The sequence below is a fragment of the Colletotrichum jinshuiense genome, chromosome 10 (assembly GCF_051148585.1).
Source record: "Colletotrichum jinshuiense chromosome 10, complete sequence".
In the NCBI taxonomy this organism is placed as follows: domain Eukaryota; kingdom Fungi; phylum Ascomycota; class Sordariomycetes; order Glomerellales; family Glomerellaceae; genus Colletotrichum; species Colletotrichum jinshuiense.
In genome coordinates this window covers 1418940-1442269 of record NC_139303.1, presented here as the reverse complement: position 1 = coordinate 1442269, position 23330 = coordinate 1418940, and the positions used below count along the sequence as shown (strand labels likewise).

Here is a 23330-nt window from a genome sequence, read left to right as displayed (position 1 = left end):
ATTTAATCCTTATTAACCGCCTGAGCGTATCTCTCCTTCGGCCTGCCCCTCGAGGGCCCGTTGATAGTTGAAGCCATTCCGACAGGGACAACTCGATCAACAAGCCCGCATGCGATTGCCAAGACCCATGCGAACTCTGATAGCGTGTAGTTGAGGTTCCGAAATAAGCAAATGAGTTAATCTATATGCGAGTCAGCCCAACGGGTTATAGTAGTGGTCTTTGCTCCACAAACTCTAAACCGCACAATGGAAGCCTCGTGATTGGCCCAACTACTAGTTGCTCTGGTCTGTTCATTTTCCACAAGTCAGTTGTGAGCGCTTTAGTAGCAAAAGAGACAGCTTCACCTCGAGTCAGCGCAAGTTCACGGGAAGTTCGACCTCAAACCGTCCAAGAGTAGTAAAAAAAACCCGGCACCATCGCGGCCGCGATGGAGGACGGCGTGCCGGGTCCCGTCCTCTGGCGGAATGTTATAAAGGACGATAGCTTCTCGCCGGCAGGGAATGTTCTGTTTTGGGAGAGACACCAAGACCGCCAAGACCGCAGTTGTATCCCTTACACTCTTTTTTTAAAAAACTCGACCGCAATTGCTTATTTCAACATGCTCCGTTCTCTGTTCCTGACGCTCGCCATTGGCCAGGTGCACGGCCTCGTGGCCCCGGCGGCCGTGGACTCGGCCCCGAACGAGGCCACGGCCCTGTTCGTCAAGGACGGCAGCAACGGCACCCTCAAGCCCTACGACGCCTTCGACTACCCCAACTGGGCCCCCGAGGCCTCCCTCTACGGCGAGCTCCCCATGGTGGAGAAGCACACCGTGGTGGACGGCAAGCAGCTGGTCTACCAGGACTTCAACATCTCGGCGCTGAGCGCGGACCAGTTCAGGGAGCACTTCATGGGCCAGCCCAAGTTTTACGACTCGGACGGGAAATTCGTCCCTTCCGCCGAGGAGGTCAAGGCGTACCAGTACGGTTCCCGGCCCCCGGGCCCCGGCCTCGTCATGTGTAGTAGTTGCTGACCTTGGGAAAATAATAGGGCCTCTCTCGTTGCCCGCGAAGACGACCCCGAGGCGGTAATCGCGGTTCCGGAACACCTGACCAAGAGGGCCTGGCCCGATGTGTGCTTCTACAGCGCCAAGTGGCGCTGCTCGAGCACCTGCACCGACCTCATCTCGCGCGGCGTCCGCCAGTCGGTCAACAACGACGTCTACGGGTACTACCACTACGTGTCGGACTCGCAGTGCGGAACGGGCGCCATCACCAAGACCGTGTCCGTCACCCACACCTCGGGCGTCACCATCGGCGGCACCGGCCAGATCCCTGGTGTAAGTCGCAGCCCAGTCCCACACGCCCACTCGACTGGAGCCGAGAGAGACTGACTTTTGAAATCGTCCCAGTGGGGCAAGGGATGGACCAAGCTCGCGTCCACCTTTTTCAACACCTTTGGGTTCAGCGTCGGACGCACCCCGGACAGGTAAGCGGGAGCCTCCCGAGTCCCCCGGCCGCGTTTCCTCTTGCTGACAGTCCGTCGCCAGCGTCACCACCGGTATCAGCTACTCCGGCAACTGCGGCCCCTTCAACGTATGCTTCCTCTGGGAGAGGCCCCATTTCCGGGTCGACAAGGGCGTCATTGTCGTAAGTGGCCACACACACCCCGATTACAGAGGTACGAACGCCGCTCACTGACCGTGACCGAATAGACGCAGCACATCGACGTCAACTCCAAGCGCGCCTGCACGAACCCCACCGTCACCCCTTACGAGGCGCACATCATGCACACCCAGGCCGACCCGGCCGGTGCCGGTACGTCCCAACGCCTTCCTTTGGCCATTCCATTTTTTGGGGGGAATTTCTTTTCCTTCTTGTCCTGAATTTGAATCTGGCTAACTTGCAACCTGCCAGCCTCTCACGGACTCTGCTACTCCATGGCCCGCCACGGCTGTGGTGGCCGGGTCGCCGCTTCCAACCAAATGATCCGGTGCCCCGGCAACTTCTAGAGCTCGCCTTTAGAGTACTGCTATGTCGCGGTTCCGGTTTCAGGGTCCGCAGCGGCCACAGCCAGGAAGATCCATGGTCTTCAGCCGCAAGACGTGAGCTCCCGAAAACGGGCGTCACGAGCGGCTATACTTACCTCGCCGGGACGTTGTGAGGACGAGGACAGCGGGAGAGGCATAAGACACCGTTTGTGGAGCTTATAATTTGCCATGCTTGGCCATGGCCGGTGCCGTAATAGTTTTCCGTCTTTTTTTGCCCATCTACTTCATCGCCTGTTTCCACAGACAATCTTTGTGGGAACAGACCTTTACTTCTCGGCTACTTATTTCTTGAGTAATGTTTTATTTATAGTTGAATATAGTATTTGATATTCTTATCCCCCGCAAATAGTTTGGCACGGTTCACCTTATGAACTCTTGGGTAAACTTCAGGGGGAATGGTTCGTGCTAGGTTGTATTTATGTAATGTCAATAACCCAGCGCTTCCTTTTCACTCGGAACTTTTACCTAGAAAGTAACAACTGTCATATTTTTACATCTCTTGAGTATGAGTTGGCAATATGGTTTCAAATGTCATATTCACAAGGACATCATAAAACCTTGAGTGCTGTTGATGTAATTTAATAAAAGGGAGGTGATTTCCTGCCAAATCTCAAGCCGCTTTGAGGTGTGTTGTTCGTGATTAGACCCACTTTGGCTTCAACTAAATCACCAACTAGCGCGTTCAAGGTCAGTGTTGTTGTAGTGAAGATTATAATGATGATGTGGTAAAGTTGCGCAGATAGATCGCTGTTGGTGTTACTGGTTGGCCCAATTTTCGGATGTTACTTTTGTTGTAGAAATCACCGCCGACTTTTTTTTATGTCACGTATGATGAAATCACGAAAGGGGCAGTATAGCGGATCCAAAGGGCATCATGATTCTCTGCCCGGTAGCTTAGGGGGCTGGGTGATGTCATACGCCGAATCACTCAGTCGATGTACATGAACATGCCCTAGCTCATCCTGCCATTCGCCTATAGGCGTCATCCAGTCTCTCGCGTCTCGTTTTCTAATCGAGCGCGCTGGTCTGAATGTCTGCTGGCCTGGATCTGTCGGCAATCTTCTTTTCCAGCTCCTCCACATGCGCATCAATCTTGGAAAACTGCCATGGCCAGTTGACAACGTACAAGAACGGCCGCAGATCGTGTCGGTTGTCGTCGGGGTTGTAGGCGGAAAGATGCGGTGACGGCGTGAGAATGACCGCCTTGTGACGATTCATCGAGTAGAAGCGGAAGAACCTCTTCACTCGCTCCGCAATTTGACTTGGACCGTATCCAGGCCTCTCCTTCCAGTCACCTAGTAGTTGAAGGTACGTTGACCACGGACCAAGTTTGTGCACCTTTCTCAGGATGCCAAACTCGGACAATTCGCTAGAAAACCGGTCAACTCAAGGACTGGATAGTTCGAGATCAATAATTCTTACCTGTACGTCAGGCCCATCTCGGTATCTGCCTCGTCATCCTGTACTCCGGCAGAGAGAGGAAGGAGCTCCGCTGACGGTGTTGCCTCAAGAAACTCGGACATGATGGACAGGTCCCAGTTATCCCTCGCCCAGCCTTGGAAGTTCTTGGCATCCGTCTTGGAGATGCTTCCGAGCGGGGCAATGTCTGCAGATGATGCATCACTGGATGATAATTAGTAACTCGTAAGTTCCCTGGACTAGCTTGTTAAATGACTCACTATTTTGTGTAATATCCCCGCAGGTTCTCGTCAACATTTCCACTGCCAAGGACCAACAGTGCCGCTCCCGCTCGCGGAAGCTGTCTTGCAGTGGTTGATAGCTGGGCTAGTTCGTACTGAACGACCAAACGATTTCTCGCTTGGATATTTTGACGCGCAAGCTACATTGGTCATGTCAGCACGAAGCCAGATGAGTACATGACATCTCTTGGGTCGCTAAGATAGCAGTCACTTACATTCTCGGCTGGACTACCACCTTCAACCCCATACCTGGGTGTGAAGTTGAGCGTCTTCTGGATAATAGCCTCGTGAGCTAGCACTGCCTCGTCAATGGATATATCGGAGTGGTAAGCACCGAGCTGCTCAGCGAGGCGGCGGGCTCTTGACCTAGTGTCGTCTCCTGAGTTGACTGTGCCCATATAGCAGGTGTGGAGCAAGCGAGAAACGATCTCTCGAGGAGTCTCAGGCATGAATGTCTTATCGCCCGTGACGCGTCTAAGATCGTCCAGTGTTGACATCTCGCCAGACTCGATGGACTGGATTACAAGCTTGGCCATGCTGTAGACAAACAACGCAACTGTCGAAGAATCCAGCCCTCCGCTCAGGGCAAGGAAGTAGCCAGGAGAGTTGGTGCGACAGAGATATTGCCACAGGAAGACTGCCTGAGCCAGGGCGATCTCTTCCATGGGATCAAGAATCTTGAGCTGAATCTCATTCGCGATGCGGAGGTGATCCGACAGGTATATCTCATCGGCAGGCCGGGTCAGCCGCAGGTCGCAGTCAACCCTGGGGAAGTCGGGTTGGGCCGCAGCCTGGAAGTTTCGGGAGATGCTCGAGCGATAGCTTCGGACCTCTTCAACGGAAACGGTCGCAGTGATGACCTCGACAGGTTTCAATGAAAATTGAGAAGACTGTGCAAGAACCTTTCCATTTGCAAGGACCATGCTTGAACCATCGAACTGGGCTGGTGTTAGCTGCCGAGCTGATCTACGCTGATGGATAGCTCATCCTTGACAGGCAACGAGCCCCACAACTTACCAACATGCGTGCCTCACCGTCGACACCGGTCGCATTGGCGTACACATAGATGCCGCCCAGTTTGCGGGTCGAGTTTGAGATGAGATCGAGGCGGGTCTTGAGCTTTCGCAGCTCGGCATGGCTGGCGCTGCTGTTGAGGATGATCTCGGCGCCATTGAGGCCAAGGAAAGTCGAGGGGTTCAGGGGCGAGAACATCTCTTCGCACGTCTCGCAACTCACGGCAGTGTCGAGAGTGCTCAAGATCAAGTCGCCGATGGGGACCGTTTTCTGGCCAGTGACCTGAGCTGCAACAGCCTCCAGATAGTAGGTCTCGACCTCTCGGAGCTTCGTCCATGCTGAGAAGTGCCGTGCTTCGCGGTAGAGGCCGTCATTGGCAAGGCTTTGCTACGGGAAGTCAGCGGCAACTCCCGAGTTGAAGATGGCGCGGAGCATCGATCTACCTTTGGTCTGATGAGATAGATGTACTTGTAGGTGCACAGGACGCGACAGTTGTACCGGACGTTGCGATGGCGACAGCCCATACCAAGGTCTATCAGCATATCCTTGCAGACAGGGTCGCTGATGATCTCGGTGAGCACCTCCCAGCTATGGAGGAAAGTGTCGCCTAGGGGGTGTCAGTCAGCTCAACCTCGTCCCTTACAAGAGGCCGGGACGAGTTTCCCGCCAAGCATCGCATCCCGTGTAAGTACCTTCCAGGTGATGGTCGAGGCAGCCATACCCAGGGATCTCCAACTCCGGGCCGGTCCTGAGGGTTGCCCCTTGGGCTTTGGCGATGCGGATGGACTCCAAGATCCTGTCACGGTTGCCCTTGAAGTCCAACGGGACGCTAGGCAACGTCGCCGCGGCCACGGTGACGAAGGACATGGCTACGAGCTCCGGTTGGGGCGGCAGGGTTGAGATGGCAGCCACGAGCGAGAAGGAGCTCCAGGGTCAGAATGCGGGCGCAATTGGCGGTTGCGTCCGTGGTGGCAGTCAAGGGAAATAATGATTGGGCGAAGCGTCGTTGTTCGGATTCAAGGTTGAACTCAAAGTAGCGGGGGGGATATTTGGTGGGTAGAGATGCACTCAAGCACTCACTCCGTGGAGCTGAGCGCAGGCACGCAGGGTGACAGGGTCCCGGCGGGGCAATGACGACAAGAGGGCGATGACTAAGACAGAAATATGGGTATAGCGTGGTCATTGATAAGATAGGATAGCGTGTAGCGTCTCAAGCGAGAGCACAGACCACTATGTGCCTGGTCTTGGTCTTGTACGGGACGGGAAGCTGCAGCACCTGGCCCCGAGCTCCCCAGTGCGGCAACCACGACCCCGCTCTCCATCACACCGTAAGGTACAGTGAGTGTACACGAGGTGATCGTCCCTCTCCGTGCCATGTCTTCGGCGTGAACCCTTGCGCTTCATTCCAAGCCCCAGCCCTCGAAGCATCATGCCCTCCCCCCGACTTCACATGTCCTCTCTCTCCGTCCGTTTGCCCTGTTCCACAAGCGTAGTCGACTTCCGTTGAAAGAGAGAGGGAGCAGCGAAAGCCCCGTGTCGTATCTTCTCTGCCCGCCGTAGCTCGTTGTGTGCTGGTAGGTTGACGAGTCGTTCCGTGCTGTCGATGGAAAAGGGTGCGTGGGGTTGTACTGCCGTCTGGATTCGAGGTCTGAAGCGGCCGAAGGCCGGTGCCAACGCCAGTGCGCAATTCTTGCTTAGCCCTGCCGCTTGGCGTGTTAGCAAACCTTTTGGTCACGGAGGGAGGGTGTGAGGGTTGTGTGTCACCTTGCAAACGATTCAGGCTGTGTTGGCCAGTCCGTCAGAAACTAATTGTCTGAACCTTGAGGATGCGGGGAACGACCGAAAGGGTGAGTTGCACTGATCGGGGAACCGGAACCGACGAATGGAAATGAAGAAGGTGGTGCCAGAGCCGGGCAATCCGTACGTCGTAGCTCGAGCGATCATTGGGGACGTTGATTGTCCAACTGGGCCATTAGCGGAAGGGCATCAGTCTCCCACACTCACCTTTCCAGATCACACACGGACGAAGGGTTTTCTCATGTTTTCTCACTCTGTTCCTCGAATGGCGCATCACAGGCAAAGAATATGTCACGTCGAAGGAAACTAGTAACAGCGGCAGGTTGGAAAGACGACGGGGCGTGCAGCTCGGGAAATGCGTTGCGTTGACTTGCGTTGCGTTGCGTGCGTGCGGCCGTGACCCATGTCGGGAACCGGCCATGTTCGAACGGCAATGGCGTCGGGGGCGTGGGGTCTGTTTTTTTTGTTCACATCGGGGAAGCGAGAGAGCGGGGACGTGGAATGCCGATAGGCAAGGACGTGGGAGACGAGACGAGACACTAGGTAAGGTAGGCTGGCGTGGGAATGTGGGACCGTGGCGACATGTTGCTTCGCCTAGCTGCAGTCGACGGTTCGCGCAAAACGCAACGACTTCGTCAACATCGGACACGTGAAGCATGCGGCGGATGGGCTCGCAGGGGGTGCTGGTAAGCAGAGCGGCTCAAAGACCGGCGATGGCTCAACCGTCGATGGGCGAAGCCGACAGAGGAAGCAGCAACAGTGCAGACATCGTGCGGACTCTCTTTCGCTCTCTCGCTCTCTCTCGGTGCAGGAGAGAGAGACGAGGAGAGGGAAACAAAAAAGTTGTGTGATGGATTGCTGGGAGAGGGTCGATGTGTAGGGATCCGCGTGGCTTATATTGGGGTCGGATCATGGAGGGAGAGGAGCAGAGGGGGGGTGGTGTGAGCTCACTCGATCGTTTCCAAGGCAAGGGATGCAGCTCAGCTCAGCCGATCTGGATTTGATTCGACTACGTGATGTTGTAGAGTTTGGCGGACGAGTGCAAGCATGCCCAACCAGCGCTCCCTGGCGTTTGGCTTCCATTGACGAAGGTTCACGTGGACGAGCAGATCACCTCACTGCTGGTGGTGCTCCGTTAGTGCAGTGAGTCAACGCAGGCGATAAACCGTGGGCTCACTCGGCAAAACGATACCACGCATGTAAACCATGATCTGAATTGCTGCTGTCTCACCCTCGGAAGGCCGGGACGGGCGACGAGGATGAATCAGGTGAGGGATGGGCTGTTGTGTGGTTCCACTGGACGGCGATCCCCACCACGCAAAACGGGCTCGCTCCAGTGTCATTCGCGGGAGGGACGGGGGCATCACGCTGCACGCAGAACCCCCTTGAGGGAGAGTGCCCGTCGTCCCCTGAAAGATCGAGAGGCTGCGCGAAAAACCACCTCCCAGCTGAAGCGAGGACCGAAGCACCGGACCAAGATGATCTCGAGATGCGTTTTCTCTTCACGGTCGAGGGTTTTCTCTTTTTCTGGTCTTCGAGGGCGGGCAGCTCGCTCAATGGGCGGCCGGGCGTCATGGGAGTGGGTCCGACCGGTCTCGGGAGCGTCAGTCAGCTGCAGCGTCGCCCTCTATTTTTGCTCTTCCCCGGATTCTTTACCCCAGACTCGGAGACCGCACTAAAGCCGACCCAAGCAACCAAGCACTGGTGCTGGGCTGGGCTGGTGCTGGTGCCGATGCATGCTGGATGCTGGATGCTGCTTCTGCTGTCGCTTCTGTCACTGCCAGGTGCCACCCTACCCTGGATCCTCCCCTCCCCTCCCCTCCCCTCCACCCCTCCTCTTCCTCTCCCTCTCCCTCGAGTGCGTGCACCGCCGTCCCTGGTTGCGCCATGCCTGTTTCGGACAATCAGCCAACTCACTGCTGGGTAGCGCAGAATACTACCGGTATGGTACAGATATGTAGTGAGTAGAATGCATATGGGAGCTATGTAGTGTAGCAGCCCAAGACTCTCTCTCACTCTCTCTCACACACACAGTGCTCATCGATCGGCATCACCCCAGCAGGGGCTCCAGCAGGACCAGCAGGACCAGACCAGGCAAAATGCAGCAAACAAGCAAAGCTCCTGTGGGTTGTGGCGTTCCTCGAGTAGCGTAGGTATCCCAGGTACCTATCTTACGTGCTTGGCCGTCGTCCTGGTCGTTCCCACTGCCACCGTAGACCCCAGCACCCAGCAACCCTGCCCGGGCCACCCGTCACCTGTGCCGCCCGTGCCTCGCCGTGCCTTTGCACGCAACTCATGAGCTCCAATGTCACGCGATCGTCTGGCGACGCCATTGATGGGCAGTTACCCCGCCCGGTCTGACGAAACCGTAATGCATCGCATCCTGAGCTGCCCAGGCGACGGCCGATGCAGGGAGCTTCTCTGCTCGGGTCGCTTCACCTGGCGCTTTCATCCATCCGATCCGACCGGGGCCGTGTTAGCAGCTCTGGGTACCTCGCCGCCTCTGCATCTGCGGATAGGGACATGAGGTACGTTGCTGCCGCCCTGCAAGAGACATCCGTCTCCTGTCTCCTCTCCTCACCTCTACTCCCAATCTCCTCCCCCCCCCCCCCCCCAATCTCCGTCTCCTTGCCTTGCCTTACCTTGCCTTACCTCAGGCCAGCAGCAATCCAGGTCAGGCGCCCCGACCTGATCGACCTCCATCCACCTCCTCCCGCCCCCCTCATCCTCTTCCCTTCTTAATCCCCTCCCCTTCCCGCCTTCTCCTCCAACCATCCATCATCACACAAAGCAATCATCACCTGTTCATCAAAGGTAGCTAACCTACCCCGCCTCCTGCCCATTGATCAGCACGAGAGCTTCGATCCTGGATCGGAGGTCGAGAGACACACAATACACACTTACACACACACACACACACACACACGAGAGAGCTTTGAAGGCTGACCTGACTTGCAACCTGCCACAGACAAACACTCCGATCATCTAGATCACAAAACACCACACAACAATCGCCATCATGACGGAACCACTCACCAAGGTAGACTCTGCCGTCGACGGTCTCTCCACGTCACCGCCCAAGGAGCACAAGACTCGCAGGCAAAGTTCTGCCGCCGCCGCGGGCGTAATGAACATCAATGACCTTGGTACGTCACCCTCACGACCCCGCACTTCCCGCCTACCTGGTCGGATGCCCCGGGGGGACACTGCTAACGTTGCGTGTTGTGCAAAACAGAGGAGCAAGGCATCGAGCTTGAGCTTGCACCGGAAACACAAAAGACAGGATGGTGAGTCCAATGCTTGTCCCTCCCTACCACAAGCTTCATGCCACACGCATGGGCGATCGAGCCCCCACGTGGCTCCTCGTCGTCGTTTCGTCGAGCCGACGGCTGACCCCGCACAGGAAGATCAACACGTCGCCCCTGACAATAGAGGAGAAGGACTACCTCAAGCTGCACCTGACAAAGCCGCCAGTCAAGAAGATTGACCTGCACTTCCCTCTCGGCATGGAGGTAACAGCACGGAGCCTCAAGGGCGTAACAATCAAGGACGCAATGGATGCCATCCACAAGGCATATAAGAAAAGAGTTAGTACCAGCCCGCCCGCTCCACCGTGGCGAGACCCTCAACTGACAATTGATTCCCAGGCGGATGATGAGCTCGACAACCCGTATCTGGCAGGCTTCGAGTGGGACAAGGAGGAGTCCTGGACGCGGTTGATTGTCCACCTCCAGAAGCAACCCGCAACAGGAGGCTTCGGCGGCGGCGGCAAGAAGAAGAAGAACAAGAAGGTCGAGGAGGAGTAAACTCTCTCGCCCGCTACTCCCGTATCTCGTCCAATACTTCCTGATATGATAGTCTGCTTGCTTCGCTCTGGCCCGTATGGCGACTTGGCGCAATGGGATATTGCGATAGATATCGTCGGATGGGTTCTCCCGGTTCGGATCTCTACTCTGGAGCTTGACGCTTCGAGGTGTAAAGCTAAGGAAAAACATGGACGTCGACGATGGTTCGGCGGGGTGCTGTTGGCGGTAGCAGCTCCGGCACCCGGGCACGAATTGATACGTTGACTCGTCAGCTGAAGCCATGTTTTGACATTTTGGAAATTCCATGTGACTCCAGTTCCGTTCAATTGATGATGCGTGTTTGTTGTCCCGTTTTACATATGGCCGTCCTGCGGATGAAGACATGTCGTTCGAACATTGGGTGGATATGCGGACGAGGCCAGTCACCTTGTGCGGCTTTCCTGCATTTGATCGTGACCCACTCACTCCCTTCCCCCCCGCGGCGCGGGACTAGGGTCTTCGTGCCTAGGCGGGTGAGCATGCGTGCATGTCATCTATGGGTTGATTCTACGACGCCCACTGGTACGGGGGCCGCCGAATGTTATTCTTCGACGACGACATCGAGCATCTGGAAGTGGCCCGGCTCCATTTGTAGCTCCCCCGCAAGAGACGGGAGTGAAATGTGGCCGGCGCATCTCCGCTCCAGGAACCCCTCTCTCTCCCCTTTCCGACGCAAATGGCGGGGTAATCCGATATCGTGCTAACACATTGTTGATGAAAACTCATAGCTCAATGATAGTGCAATATGTTGCCGGCGTACCGTGTTTCGAAACCCAGACAGCTGAGCTCGACCAAGCAAACTCTTGGGGAACCTCTCCCAAGCTCCAAAGGCAAATGGCGTCTGGTCATGGCACGGGGAACCAGGCATTCGTCCGAAATCACAGCTTTATTTGGTGCACCCCCAAAATGACGACGACCCCTAGTTGGCAGTACCACGCCTTTTCAACCGGAACCTGACGGATACCGCCGATTTTCCACCTAGAGTGAGTGACATGGTCTGAGCGAAGCGTGTGTGTGTGTGCCGAGCGCGTCCCATCCTTCGGAATCGGAATTGGAAGGCCTACAGATACCGGACCCGGCTAACGTCGGCAGACGCCGCTTCTCGACGACTTTACCACGACCGCGGAATACCTTGCCGGACAGGGCGACCTTTCGGCTCTGAAGGGGAGCGATGCATCACGCCCAACGTCATCCAGACAGATCCGAGGGGGAGGGGATATAGAGCGCCCGCCTGTCCCTTTTTTTTTGTGTTCGTTGTCCATTGAGTGTTGCCTGTCCCAACTCACCATCCCCCTCCCCTCCCCGGTCATCAAAGTAAGCTGAAGAAGCTTTGGCAAAGACTCACTCTCCTCCCACCGTAATAGCCGTCACAATGCCCGTCACAACGTTCGACTTCAAGGAGAAGTACCGCTACCAAGTCGGCTTCGACTCCCATCTCGAGTTCGTGCAACCATTTCTTACTTTACCGTGTTCCCCTCCCCTCCCCCAATGCTCTCCCCGGGCTTCCGCTGCCCCCCAATTGATTGCGGTTCGACGCGGCCAAAATAGTTCCGCCATGCTGACGCGCGCTCCACTTACCCCAGATCCGAGGCGGTCCCCAACGCGCTCCCCATCGGCCAAAACTCCCCGCAAAAGGCGCCCCACGGCCTCTACGCCGAGAAGCTCTCCGGCACCTCCTTCACGGCGCCCCGCCACGAGAGCAAACAGGCGTGGCTCTACCGCATCCTGCCGTCGTGCGCCCACCCGCCGTACGCCCCGACGGCGGCGCCGGAGCCCAAGGCCGAGCCGTCCAAGCTGCAGTACATCCCCAACCAGCTGCGGTGGGACCCGTTCGACCATGACGAGGCCAAGCACTGGGACTTTGTGGCCGGCATGCGGCTCGTCGCCGGCGCCGGCGACCCGACGCTGAAGCAGGGCATCGGCATGTACGTGTACGCGGCCGGCAGGAGCATGGACGAGAACTCGGCCTTCTACTCGGCCGACGGCGACCTGCTCATCGTGCCGCAGGAGGGCGTGCTCGACATCCGCACCGAGCTCGGCTGGCTCCTCGTCCGCCCGCTCGAGGTCGCCGTCATCCCCCGCGGCATCAAGTACCAGGTCCACCTGCCCGCGGGCCCGGCCCGGGGCTACGCGCTCGAGCTCTACCAGGGCCACTTCGTGCTGCCCGAGCTGGGGCCCATCGGCACCAACGGCCTCGCCAACGCGCGCGACTTCCAGGCGCCCGTCGCCTGCTTCAGCGAGGACTTTGGCGCCACGGCCCACGAGGGCCCCGGCCGCTACGCCGTCACGGTCAAGTTCAACAACGACTTCTTCCGCACGACGCAGGCCCACACGCCCTTCGACGTGGTCGCGTGGCACGGCAACTACTACCCCTACAAGTACGACCTCGGCCGCTTCAACACCATCGGCACCATCTCGTACGACCACCCGGACCCGTCCATCTTCACCGTGCTCTCGGCGCCGAGCGGCGTCCCGGGCACCGCCATCGCCGACTTCGTCATCTTCCCGCCGCGCTGGCTCGTCGCCGAGGACACCTTCCGCCCGCCCTACTACCACCGCAACACCATGTCCGAGTTCATGGGCCTCATCACCGGCGGCTACGACGCCAAGCGCGGCGGCTCCGGCGGCTTCGTGCCCGGCGGCGCCAGCCTGCACAACACCATGAGCGGCCACGGCCCGGACGCCGAGAGCGGCGAGGGCGCCCGCAACGCCGAGCTGCGGCCCGCCAAGGTCGGCGCCGGCAGCTGCGCCTTCATGTTCGAGAGCTGCGCCATGGTCGGCGTCACCGAGTGGGGGCTGCGGACCTGCCAGAAGGTCCAGGAGGGCTACAACGAGGAGAGCTGGGGCGGCGTGCCGGTGCACTGGAAGAACCCGGGCGGCCCCGCCTCCGAGGGGCACCTGCTGAAGTAGAGAAGGAAAGAAAAGAAAAGAGGAAAATAAAATGAAGAAAAAAAGGAGGGACGGATCAAAACAGAACCCTGCTCGAGGGTTGTAAGGCTCGGCAGGATGGATGATGAGGACAAGCGCTTGTTCCCCAGGATGGAATCGGGGTTTTACAGGTCAATAGCTTTTGGATCGAGTATATGATACGGCGGCCATGTGCCCTTCCCGCCCCCAGCTCGGGATTTACATATATAAACATATCTACAAATGTTAAATGAAGTTTAAAGCAGTCCCAGAAGACCCGCCAATGATTCGTATCACGTGGGTTAGAGTTTAGATCATCAGGTCACCGGTGCGAATCACATCTCGAGCGGCAGGCAATGTATGTTGAACAGGTCAAAGAGATTACTCATTATCTATAGTAGCATGATCGTTATTGGAGGTTTCATATCTACCCACATATACACACACAAAAGATGTATAAAAAGATGAACAAAAAAATGGAAGATTCTATATCCCTTGTCTAATCCCCGGAGCAAAAGAAACAAAAAAAGATGAAAAAAGACAATTCCCATTTCGTAGCCTTTAAGGCTTGCTAACTTGCTCCTTTCTGAAGAACTTGAAGTAACCGAAGCAGATGAACAGGTTGAGCAGCAGCACAACCCAGAACCAGCCGTGGGCGAAGGCGGCGCCGAGGCCCTCGCTGATGTCGGGGAAGACGGTCCCCGGGCCGACGTTGTTGGGCGCGGTGGCGCGGGCGAGCATGGTGAAGATGGAGCCCAGGACCTGGGCGGCGACGCAGGCGGCGGCGACGTGGACGCGGGTCAGGGTCAGCATGAGGATCATGCCGATGCCGGCGCCCTGGAGGCCGTCGAGGACGCCGAGCCACAGCCAGAGGATGCGGCTGAGGACGGCGCCGGCGACGGCGCCGCCGGCCCACGGCATCCAGACGCCGATGCGCGAGGTGCCCCACCAGATCTGGGCCCAGCGCGGGGCGCCGAGGCCGACGGCGAACATGGGGAACAGCCACGGGTGGCTCTCGCTGGCCTTGGCCAGCCCCCAGAGGACGAGGGCCCAGACGACGATGAAGAAGAAGAGGGCGAGGATGACCATGCTCCAGACGGGCACGTGCTGGGACGAGAAGAGGAAGAACCAGTTGCGGCCGAAGAGCGTGCTGAGGAAGTAGTTCTGGATGCAGACGGCCATGAGGTACCAGGCGATGGTCTTGCGCTTGATGAGCGTCTTCCAGAGCTGGGGGATGGGGCCGGGCGACTCGCGGTAGAAGTCCGGCAGGCCGAGGTAGAGGACGGCGCCGACGCCCCAGAGGAGCAGGGCGACGGGCGCGCACACGGCGAGGAGGTAGGGGGAGCCGGCGAGCGTGGGCTTCTCGAGGCTGTTGGCCTCGGCCTCGGACACGATGCTGCCCCAGGCCCAGAGGCCGAGCGTGTAGAGCTGCGTGAGGCCCTGGATGATGGCCAGGCGCTGGATCCACTTGGGGACGGTGGAGCCGCCGTCGGTGCCGAAGTTGAAGGCGAAGGCGAGGGAGCCCGACGACGACGCGAAGGCGTACAGGCCCGTGGCGACGTTCTGGAGCCAGACCTTTGTGGTGTCGGAGCCGCCAAAGGGCGAGAAGCCGAGGATCAGGAAGGCGATGCCGTAGACGATGTAGGGGACCGAGAGCGGGTAGAGGAGGGGCATGGTGCGCGACATGACGTACCACACGACCGAAGACACGAGGTAGATGGTGGCGACGATGTAGAGCTTGGACGCCGTCTGGCCGACCTCGCCCGTGAGCAGCGTCACCTGGTACGAGTTGGTGGCGATGATCTGGTTGAGGGCGAGGAGCATGGCGTATACGGGCCAGTCGCCCACGCGGTACTGGAGGTACTTCTTGATGCCCGTCGGCGGCACGTAGTCGTCGGGGAGGTCGAACTGCGCGTTGTACGACCCGGGCGAGTCGGGCGGCGACGCGTTGTTGTAGTCGTAGGCGTTCATGTTGTTGCTGTCCGAGGCGACCATGCTGTTGACCAAGCCCGAGGGCCGGCCGCGGCCGCGCTCGAGGGGCAGGCTCAGCTTGGACGCCGACTTGTTCTTGAGGAAGCCCAGGCTCATGCGCGAGGCGTTGTTGGGCGACGACGGCCGCGAGCGCGAGGCGCCGCGCGCCGACGACGGCGAGGCCGAGCGGCCCAGCCTGGCGTCCAGGTACATGTCGAACCACTCCTTCTCACTCTTGATGAGGTAGTCCTCGATGCACAGGTCCGAGATGGAGTTGCCGGCGTTGAGGCTCTTGAGCTTCTCCTCGAAGCCCTGGTAGAACTCGCCCTTGGAGTCGGTGAAGAAGGGGTCGACCTGCTGCAGCTTGTAGTCGTGCCTGTCGCCGACGACGTCCTCGACGCTGAGCATGGAGGCGCGCGACGAGTTGTCCTGCTGCATGCCCAGGCCGGCCACGGGCGGCGGGAGCGGCAGCGTGTCGGCCATGGAGAAGCCCGACACGTTGCGGCTGTGCAGGGCGGCGTCGCCCTGCTGGTGCTGGTGCTGGCCCCCGTGTCCCGGAAGCGAGAAGTTGCGGCTGTGCGCCATGTCGTTCCCGGAGAGGTGGCGGCTGTGGTGGTCGCGGCCTCCGAACGGCCCTGGCGACGCGGCGCGCGAGCTGTAGGGCGAGTCGACGTACATGGGGCTGGGCGACATGGAGGGCGACCCGGGGCGGCTCGAGTACATCATGGGCGTGTTCATGCCGGCCGGGGTGTTGCGCCCCGTGTGGAGCGTCGTGGCGTCGTCGTCGTAGTCCGAGACCTGCCTCATCCACGCGGGCGACCGGTCGACGAGCTCGACCTCGCCGCGGAGCGGCTCGGCGATGGAGTTTGCGCGGCTGTGCTTGATAAGCACGTTGTTCTTCTTGGCGCCCTTCTTGCCGTACTTTGCGTGCGCCTTGATGACGCCGCCCTGCAGCTTCTCGAGCTTCTGGAGCCACTCGGCGACGGGGAAGCGCTGCTTGGCGGACCACGCGCGCATCTCGGCCCTGGTGGCCGTGTCCGTCTCCAAGGCCGACTTGATGGCGTTCTTGAACTGCTTCGTAAGATGGGCCTGCGCGAGAATGTCAGTCACTTGTTGCTTGCTAGATCGGGTATATATATGTATCTAGAGGGGGATGAGCGGGGTTTACTTACGGCCTTGGTCGATTCGACCGTGTACCACCAGCCAGGCATTTGTCCGAGACCACCGACGCGGGCACCGACACCCAGAGCACCCTTTCTGCCGAACTCGACGGCGACCAAGCCGAAGGGCTCGTCTCTCGAGGGGATCAGGGCGAACTCGGCACCGCTAAAGATGTAAGGGGGGAGGGCGGTGAATTCGGGCTTGCTGAAGACGCGTCCGGGGTAGAGCTCCATGAGCTTGCTGAGCTTGAGCGCGGCGAAGCGGCCGTACAAATCAATCATGGGTCCGATGGTGATGAGCTGGGCCTTGGGGTAGTTGTCGAGGACCCAGGGGAAGATATCAGCGATAAGATCGACCTGTATTTTTTTGCGAATTAGCTTCTGTCATTGCACTCAAGAAGTAAATGGGGAGGGGAGAAGGAGGTTTCCACGTACACCCTTCTGCAGAGACCAACGTCCGACGAAGACGAACAGCTCGGCGTCGGGGTCCTGGTTGAGGCCAGCCCACTCCTGGGCTTGTCTTCTCAGCTCGCCACGGCCGGCCTCGTAAGCGGGGTCGACCTCGACCTTCTTCTGCTTCATAAAGTCGTCCTTGTCCCAGTCGGCAGTATCGGTGGGATCCGGGTTGGGCAGCTGGCCGACCTTGGACAGGCCCCAGAAAATGGGGTAACGGGCGAACGAACGATCACCGTACTTGCGGGAGACACCGACGGCGCCGAAGCCGTTCTGGTGGACGCGAAGGTAACTAGCGGCGGCATGGAGAAGGTTGAAGACTGTCTCGTCGTCAGAAAACAAAACGGGTTTCACCGAGAAGGTGGGTTGGTCAACTTACCTGAACCGTACTGGACGTATCTCTTGACGATTTCAATGTCCAGGTTGTAGGCCTTGCACACTTCCTTGCTCTCCTCGGGGGTACGCATCGGCCAGAGACCCTGGAACTCGGCGTTGTGGAGAGACAGGGCGACGGGGATGGTCTTGGGGAGCAGGTACAGCGGCGCGATCGAGCCGTGGTAATCGTTGATGTGGTACAAGTCGATGGGGAAACGGTTGACAGTCTCGGCAATACATTGGTTCCTGTTGGTGTTTTTGGCGGTTAGCAAAACGAGCCATTCATATATACAAACGGGGCTCATCAGATGTTGAATGACAAAAAAAGGACTTACCAGGCAGAGTAGTAGATGGCACTCTCCAAGTCGTCCATACGCGGGGGGTACGGCTCGGACTTGGTCTGCTTCCTGAAAACGGGCGCGTCGAGCAGCACGTAGGTGATGTTGTCCACGACGTGGTACTGCACCTTGATCTCGTACATCTGGTCCATGATCTTGACGTACATGCTCGGCGCGGGAGTGTCCTCGGGGTACTCAACGTCGCCGACGCAGGGCACGACCCAGACGAGGTCCTGGTGCTTGAGCGCCTTGCCCATCAGCTGGGCCATGACACCGAGTCCACCAATCTTGATCTTGACGTTCCAGTCGTCGATGTTGTACTCCATGGTCGCGATCAGCACGCGGCGGCGCTTGTTGCCGGCGGTGGCGGCGGCGGCGGCTGAGACGAGGTCGGTCGAGCTCCGCATCTTCAACGGCATGGCGCCGGCGGCGCCCATGAACGCGTTGCGGGTCTTCTGGATCATCATGCCGAACTTGGACGTCTCGGTCACGCCGTGCTCGTTGAACTTGACCTTGTAGAAGGAGCGCTTGAAGGCCTGCACGGCGGCGAGGCCGCCGAGGACGGGGACGATGAAGAGCAGGAGCCAGAGCACGAACTGGATCCACATATTACCCTGGGGCACCAGCTGGTACTGGAAGGTGGCGTCGTTGAGGATGACGCGGTAGGCCAGGTACGGCGCGGCGGGGGCGGACGTGATGTTGACGGCGTTCTCGAACAGAGACGAGGGGGGCAGGCGCTCGACGACGTTGTCGCCGTCGACGTCACCGTAGACGAAGGACTGATCGGGCATCTTGTCGGGGTTCATGCCCCAGATGCTGAACTTGAAGTAGTTCGGCCACTCGTCCATGTAGTGCCACTCCCACTGCGACGCGCTGGTGTGCTTCAGGGACTTTGTCAGACCGCTGTCGTAGCCGAACTGGTTGAACTTGCCGACGGCGAACATGTGGGGGATGCGGCGCGGAGTGTCGTAGTCGATGTCGGCGTGGACCTTGTACGCGCTGCTGCCGAGGAGCTTGCTGTAGTACTGGACGACGACGTGCTCGCCCTTCCACTCCTGGTCCTTGGTGCCGTTCCACGACTGCTTCACAACCTTGGTCTCGGTCTCGTAGTCGGTCCAGTCGCTCCACGACGACTCGAAGTTGGTCGAGTAGCGGAACTTGCTGGCTCCGGCGGAGGTGTGCTTGATCCTGATGGTGCCGTCGTCGTCCTCGCTCAACAGGGAGGTCGAGTAGTTGGCCGTGTGCGGGAAGACGATGGCGTTGTTCTGAGCGCCGAGGCGCAAGAGGAACCTGTCGGTGACGCCGGTGGTCGAGTTCTTGTCGCTCGTTGTCGCGTTGGTGACGATGATCTGGTGGACGCCGTGCTTGACGTTGATGATGTTGGCCTTCCACGACCAGGAAGAGGCCAGGGTGCCCGCCCAGTCGGAAACCTTCTCAGAGATGTCTGTGCAGTTGACCGAGTCCGTATCGATGGTGGGGACGCTGTTGTCGTCGGTGTGGGACTTGAAGCTGACGGCATTCGCGAAGCTGTCGCAGTCCATCTTGACCGAGTACTGGAACTCGATGGGGACCGTGTTGGAGGGCTCGCTGGACTCGATGCGGGAGTCGTGGCCGGGGCTGAACTTGGTGACGGCGATGGGGGGGTTCTTGAAGTCGGCCTTGGGGACGTAGGCGCGGAACTCGAAGGGGGCCAGGGTGATGTTCTTGAAGCAGCCGTTGAAGCCCGTGTTTTCGGCGTACGGGATCTTCTTGGGCGAGGCCTCGAGCTTGGTCTCCTGGTGGGGGAAGAACAGGTTCTTGACGGTGGTTCCCGACGTGAAGGGGGAGATGATCGCGTCGTCCTCGTCGGTGCAGTCGAACGTGTAGGTGTGGGTGACGTTCCTGTTGTGGTACACCAGCCAGACGGGGACCGGGCTGTCGCCGAGGTCCTGGACGCCGAGCTGGTAGCGGAGGACACTGAAAATACCAGTCGTGGTGGCCATTCCGGAGTTACCGGGGTAGAACAGATCTTCAGTCTTGTTGGACATCTGCACCAGCCACATGCCGTCCTTGAGGACGGGGTACTCCTCGCGAAGGTGGTACATGTGCTTGAGGACGTTCCTGATGGGGTGGCTGGGGTCGCGGTGGTCCCAGGAGACGGTGTCGTCACGGCATCCCTCGCGCGCCTTCAACAGGGGCATCTGGAAGTACAGGGTCGCCGGCATGGTGTAGCAACCGTGCTGTTGCCAGGCGGGGGCGGAGGCCAGCGGTTGACGACCGAACATGTAGTTCTGGGCGGTGTTGTCGAGGACGTAGAAGGCCTGCTCCTCTCCCCACGTGAGCATGGGAATGCCGGGCAAGTGGAGGGTGGTAATGAACAGGCCCATCAAGCTTCGCTCGTGGCCGACCTCGATCGCAGGCCAGCGGAAGGTGTCCTGGTTCATGGCGCCGAACATGTGGCGGGGGTCGACAACGCCCGTGTTGGCGTTGATCATGTCGTTGGACCTCAGAACCTCGTTCCACGCCTCGACAAAGTTGCTGGGCACGTCGAATCCTGCCACACCCGTACCGTCCATACCCAGGAAGATGACCAGGAAACGATAGAAGGAGTAGTGGAAGGCGGCCGAATCCAGAGCCTGGTGGCCCTCGTCGCGGATCAGGGTGTCCATGCTCTTGGCCTTCTCCGTCGTGAGGTTGTAGGCCTCGTTGATGTCGGTAAACCACTGCTCGGGGAGTCGTCCGCGACCGATGTAGATGGAACCCATGGTGTTACCACCCGTGATTTCGCCCGGCAGGAAGAAGTTGTCCTTGCCGACGTCGCGGGCGCACTCACGCATCTTCTTGGAGAAGTCGCCCTGGGCGTCAACCGTAACCTGGAGCGCCTTGTCGAAACGGAAGCCGTCAATATCCAACATCTGAATCATCATGCAGGAGAAGTGAGCCAGCTTCTGGTTCACGGCGGGCACCCATTCTCTCAGTCTGTCTTGGACGGAAGCGAACTTTGTCAACTGACGTCGGTAATCGGGGTAAACGCCGAAAGCCTCAGTGTCACCAAACTGCGCATCGCTGGTTAGCAACAAGCCCCGAATCCGAGCCTTGGCCATGCCGGATGAGAACATACCTGGTCGAAGTCACCGTCGTAGCAGCCTCCGAACATGTCGTAGATCTCCTGTCCGACTTCCTTGCCTTCTTCGAGGTAGAGACGAGGGAAGTGCTCGCATGTTTCGTTGTACTTGGTCGGGAAGGTCCAGTCGAGGTACTGGCGCTCAGTCTTGTAAATGACCTCCATCTCATGAGGCTCGAACGGCGCCGAGGTGTTCAGGTAGTCCTTGTAACCGATCAAGTCGCCCAAGGTCGCCATGGTGTTGTCGAAGACGATGTACTGGGAAGCAAGTCAGCCGCGCATGTTCTCCCCACGTCCAGCCAAAATCGCACTCACCATGCCACGATCGTGAATCTCCTGGATGGCCGCTCTCCATTCTGTGATGTTACCAAAGTGCATGTCCAGCAGAGTGTGATCCAAGGGCGAGTAAGAGTCGTAGTTCCAAGGCGCGTTGATAAGCATCGATCCTCCGAAGTAGATTCCCTTGATGCCCATTCCTTGCAGGTAATCCAGCGTGTCGACGAGACCGGCGATGTCACCACCCCATCGCAGCTGCGTGCCTGTGATATCCTGCTCGAGTACGGTTCCGTTGGCGTTGTCGTTTTCCGGGTCACCATTCACGAATCTGTCGAGCATAATGGTGTAGAACGGGAACCGCCAGTTCGTGGGCGACGGGAAGTGCTTGTGGTCGGTCCAGTTTCCATCGTATAATATGGGATCTGTCGCATCCTTATTTTGGTTGAGGTTGTAGGCGACATATTGCTCGTCGTACTTGAGGCCATTAACATTACGGGACAAGATGCCCAGCAGCAGAAGCGCTTTCAGTTCTCCGAACCACATGTTGGACGGTAGGCCTAATGGAGGACGCCCGAGTGCGTCCTCGAAGCGAGGGTGGGTAGGCGCTGGCTGATTTCAAGCAGATGACGCCAAATAAACAATACTATCAGATAAATGGCAATAAACAACAACAAGATGTAACAGCATTCATGAACCGGCGGAAGCGAGTGATGCCAGTTTGGGGTCTGAACGAGAGACAAAAAGATGGGAAAGATGGTTGAGCGATAGTAGAGATGTTCCTTTCCCACAAAATACACACAAGCAGAACGAGAGCTAGGCAGGACTTCCAAAAGCAAGGTACGTCAGAGACGGGAGGGGAGGGGGGGGAGGACTACGGGATAGATGGACTTTACTATGGAGACTGGAAATCTTTGTACAGCACTGCATTGCTTACCCGTGTCTGTGTGAAAGGGGTGGGAGGATACATGGAGAGGGCGACCCGCCCGCGTACCGGGCATCGCCTCACGAAAAGAAGGGTCATCAGAGAGATCCGTCATGCCCGTCGGCAGCGGAGCCCACCATTCTAGGATACGAGCTCGAAGTTTACTCATATCTGCATCATAGCGGTGGCCTTTTGGTGGTGTCTTCGGCGGCCCAGGCAGGGATCCGGAGGGTGGCCGATTGGGTACTATGAATATCCTCACAGGCCCGTCGCCAGAGTGTGTGGGCTGGCCAACAACGCAGATCTTCCCGGTCGGGGGGGTCGGGAACTTGACTTGGAGCACGAGGAGAAGGAGGAGGAGGAGGAGGAGGGACGGATTTGGGGGTCTGTCCCACGTCCACAGTTCGGACGGCGGCCCCCTTTCGCGTCGACGACGTCCTCCTTGGTTGTGGCCGGGTTGGAAGCGGAACCGGCCAGGGGTGGAGCCGCAAAGGCGAGAGGTTCACAGGCATTGACCGACATGGGTGTCTCCCGGGAAGCCAATCGATCCTTGAAATGCCATCCAGGATCATTCGACTTGTGTCGGTGCCCTAAGCCGCCGAGAGAAAGCTTCAGCAGCCGACTGACTGGGCGCCAGCACACGTCGAGGCCAGCCTAGAGCGGCTTCTGCATGTCTTGGGGGCGAAATAGGCCATTGTTGCACCGCATTGCATGCATAGGTCCCTCGTGTAAGCACCCAACATGCGGGCTGGGAAAGGGGTCCGTCCCTCTATGTATTCTTTTCGCATGTATAGCAGAGGAAGAGAATTTTCGGGAAGACTGCGATAAGGAGCCAAGCGAGTCAGGGGAGGTCCCACAGCACCGGCCGCTGAGATGGGACGGACTGAGCGTGATTGTGGAACGTATTTTTCCTCCTCCGAAGGGAAAAAGGTGGACAGCACCAGCACAGCGCACCGGTTTGACGTCACGGCATTGGCCCGTCGCGGCAGGGCATGGAACGGCAGTTTTTCGGTGGCGAACGTTTTGGAGGCAACGGTTGGAGAGCCGGAGCCAGGGCGACGTTGCTTTTCCTCCACAAGAAAAGCAAGCCACAATCACTATCACTGATATCACCGCAAGCGCACCTGAATCACGCATCCTTATCTCTCTCGGCGGCGTCCTCGAAAGAGGAAAAAAAAGAGGGAGAGAGAGAGAGAGAGAGAGCCAGCCTCGCACGTTTCAAGGGACCGCCTCTAATCACATTCACTCGTGCCGGGGCGGCTAGGGCTTGGGCTTGGCTTGCGGCGCATAATAGTGCCGTGTGATGGCTTGCCTCTAGTGCACAGAGGTTGCGGATAGTGCACAGAAGAAATAAACGGCGGCCGGTTTGGCTTGGTTTGGTTCCTCGTCTGATGTTCGTATTCCGTCCGAACTGCTGTCCTTGCAAGCTGAAACTCAAA

General features: G+C 58.5%; 5 protein-coding genes across 5 annotated transcripts; 3 read left to right on the top strand and 2 right to left on the bottom strand.

Moving 5' to 3' along the window:
* Nucleotides 1-599: 599 nt before the first annotated feature.
* EsH8_X_000343 (uncharacterized protein) lies at nt 600-1991 on the top strand (the record flags this gene model as incomplete). Its single annotated transcript, XM_083274431.1, has 6 exons — nt 600-961; nt 1031-1319; nt 1392-1468; nt 1530-1629; nt 1695-1797; nt 1897-1991. The coding sequence occupies 6 exons, from the start codon at nt 600-602 to the stop codon at nt 1989-1991; spliced, it is 1026 nt and encodes a 341-aa protein (XP_083119823.1).
* Nucleotides 1992-3038: 1047 nt separating this feature from the next.
* Nucleotides 3039-5611, bottom strand: EsH8_X_000342 (uncharacterized protein; the record flags this gene model as incomplete). Its single annotated transcript, XM_083274430.1, has 7 exons — nt 3039-3399; nt 3453-3653; nt 3710-3870; nt 3946-4668; nt 4748-5131; nt 5188-5351; nt 5437-5611. 7 exons carry the CDS (start codon nt 5609-5611, stop codon nt 3039-3041), a joined length of 2169 nt encoding a protein of 722 aa, XP_083119822.1.
* Nucleotides 5612-9560: 3949 nt separating this feature from the next.
* Nucleotides 9561-10347, top strand: EsH8_X_000341 (uncharacterized protein; the record flags this gene model as incomplete). Its single annotated transcript, XM_083274429.1, has 4 exons — nt 9561-9687; nt 9777-9828; nt 9945-10128; nt 10189-10347. The coding sequence occupies 4 exons, from the start codon at nt 9561-9563 to the stop codon at nt 10345-10347; spliced, it is 522 nt and encodes a 173-aa protein (XP_083119821.1).
* A 1411-nt stretch (nt 10348-11758) lies between these two features.
* On the top strand, nt 11759-13296 carry EsH8_X_000340 (Homogentisate 1,2-dioxygenase; the record flags this gene model as incomplete). The annotated part of the gene is made up of 2 exons (XM_083274428.1): nt 11759-11826; nt 11970-13296. The coding sequence occupies 2 exons, from the start codon at nt 11759-11761 to the stop codon at nt 13294-13296; spliced, it is 1395 nt and encodes a 464-aa protein (XP_083119820.1).
* Nucleotides 13297-13854: 558 nt separating this feature from the next.
* On the bottom strand, nt 13855-21512 carry EsH8_X_000339 (uncharacterized protein; the record flags this gene model as incomplete). Its single annotated transcript, XM_083274427.1, has 7 exons — nt 13855-16353; nt 16437-16781; nt 16860-17197; nt 17257-17498; nt 17588-20625; nt 20691-20951; nt 21009-21512. The coding sequence occupies 7 exons, from the start codon at nt 21510-21512 to the stop codon at nt 13855-13857; spliced, it is 7227 nt and encodes a 2408-aa protein (XP_083119819.1).
* Nucleotides 21513-23330: the final 1818 nt, after the last annotated feature.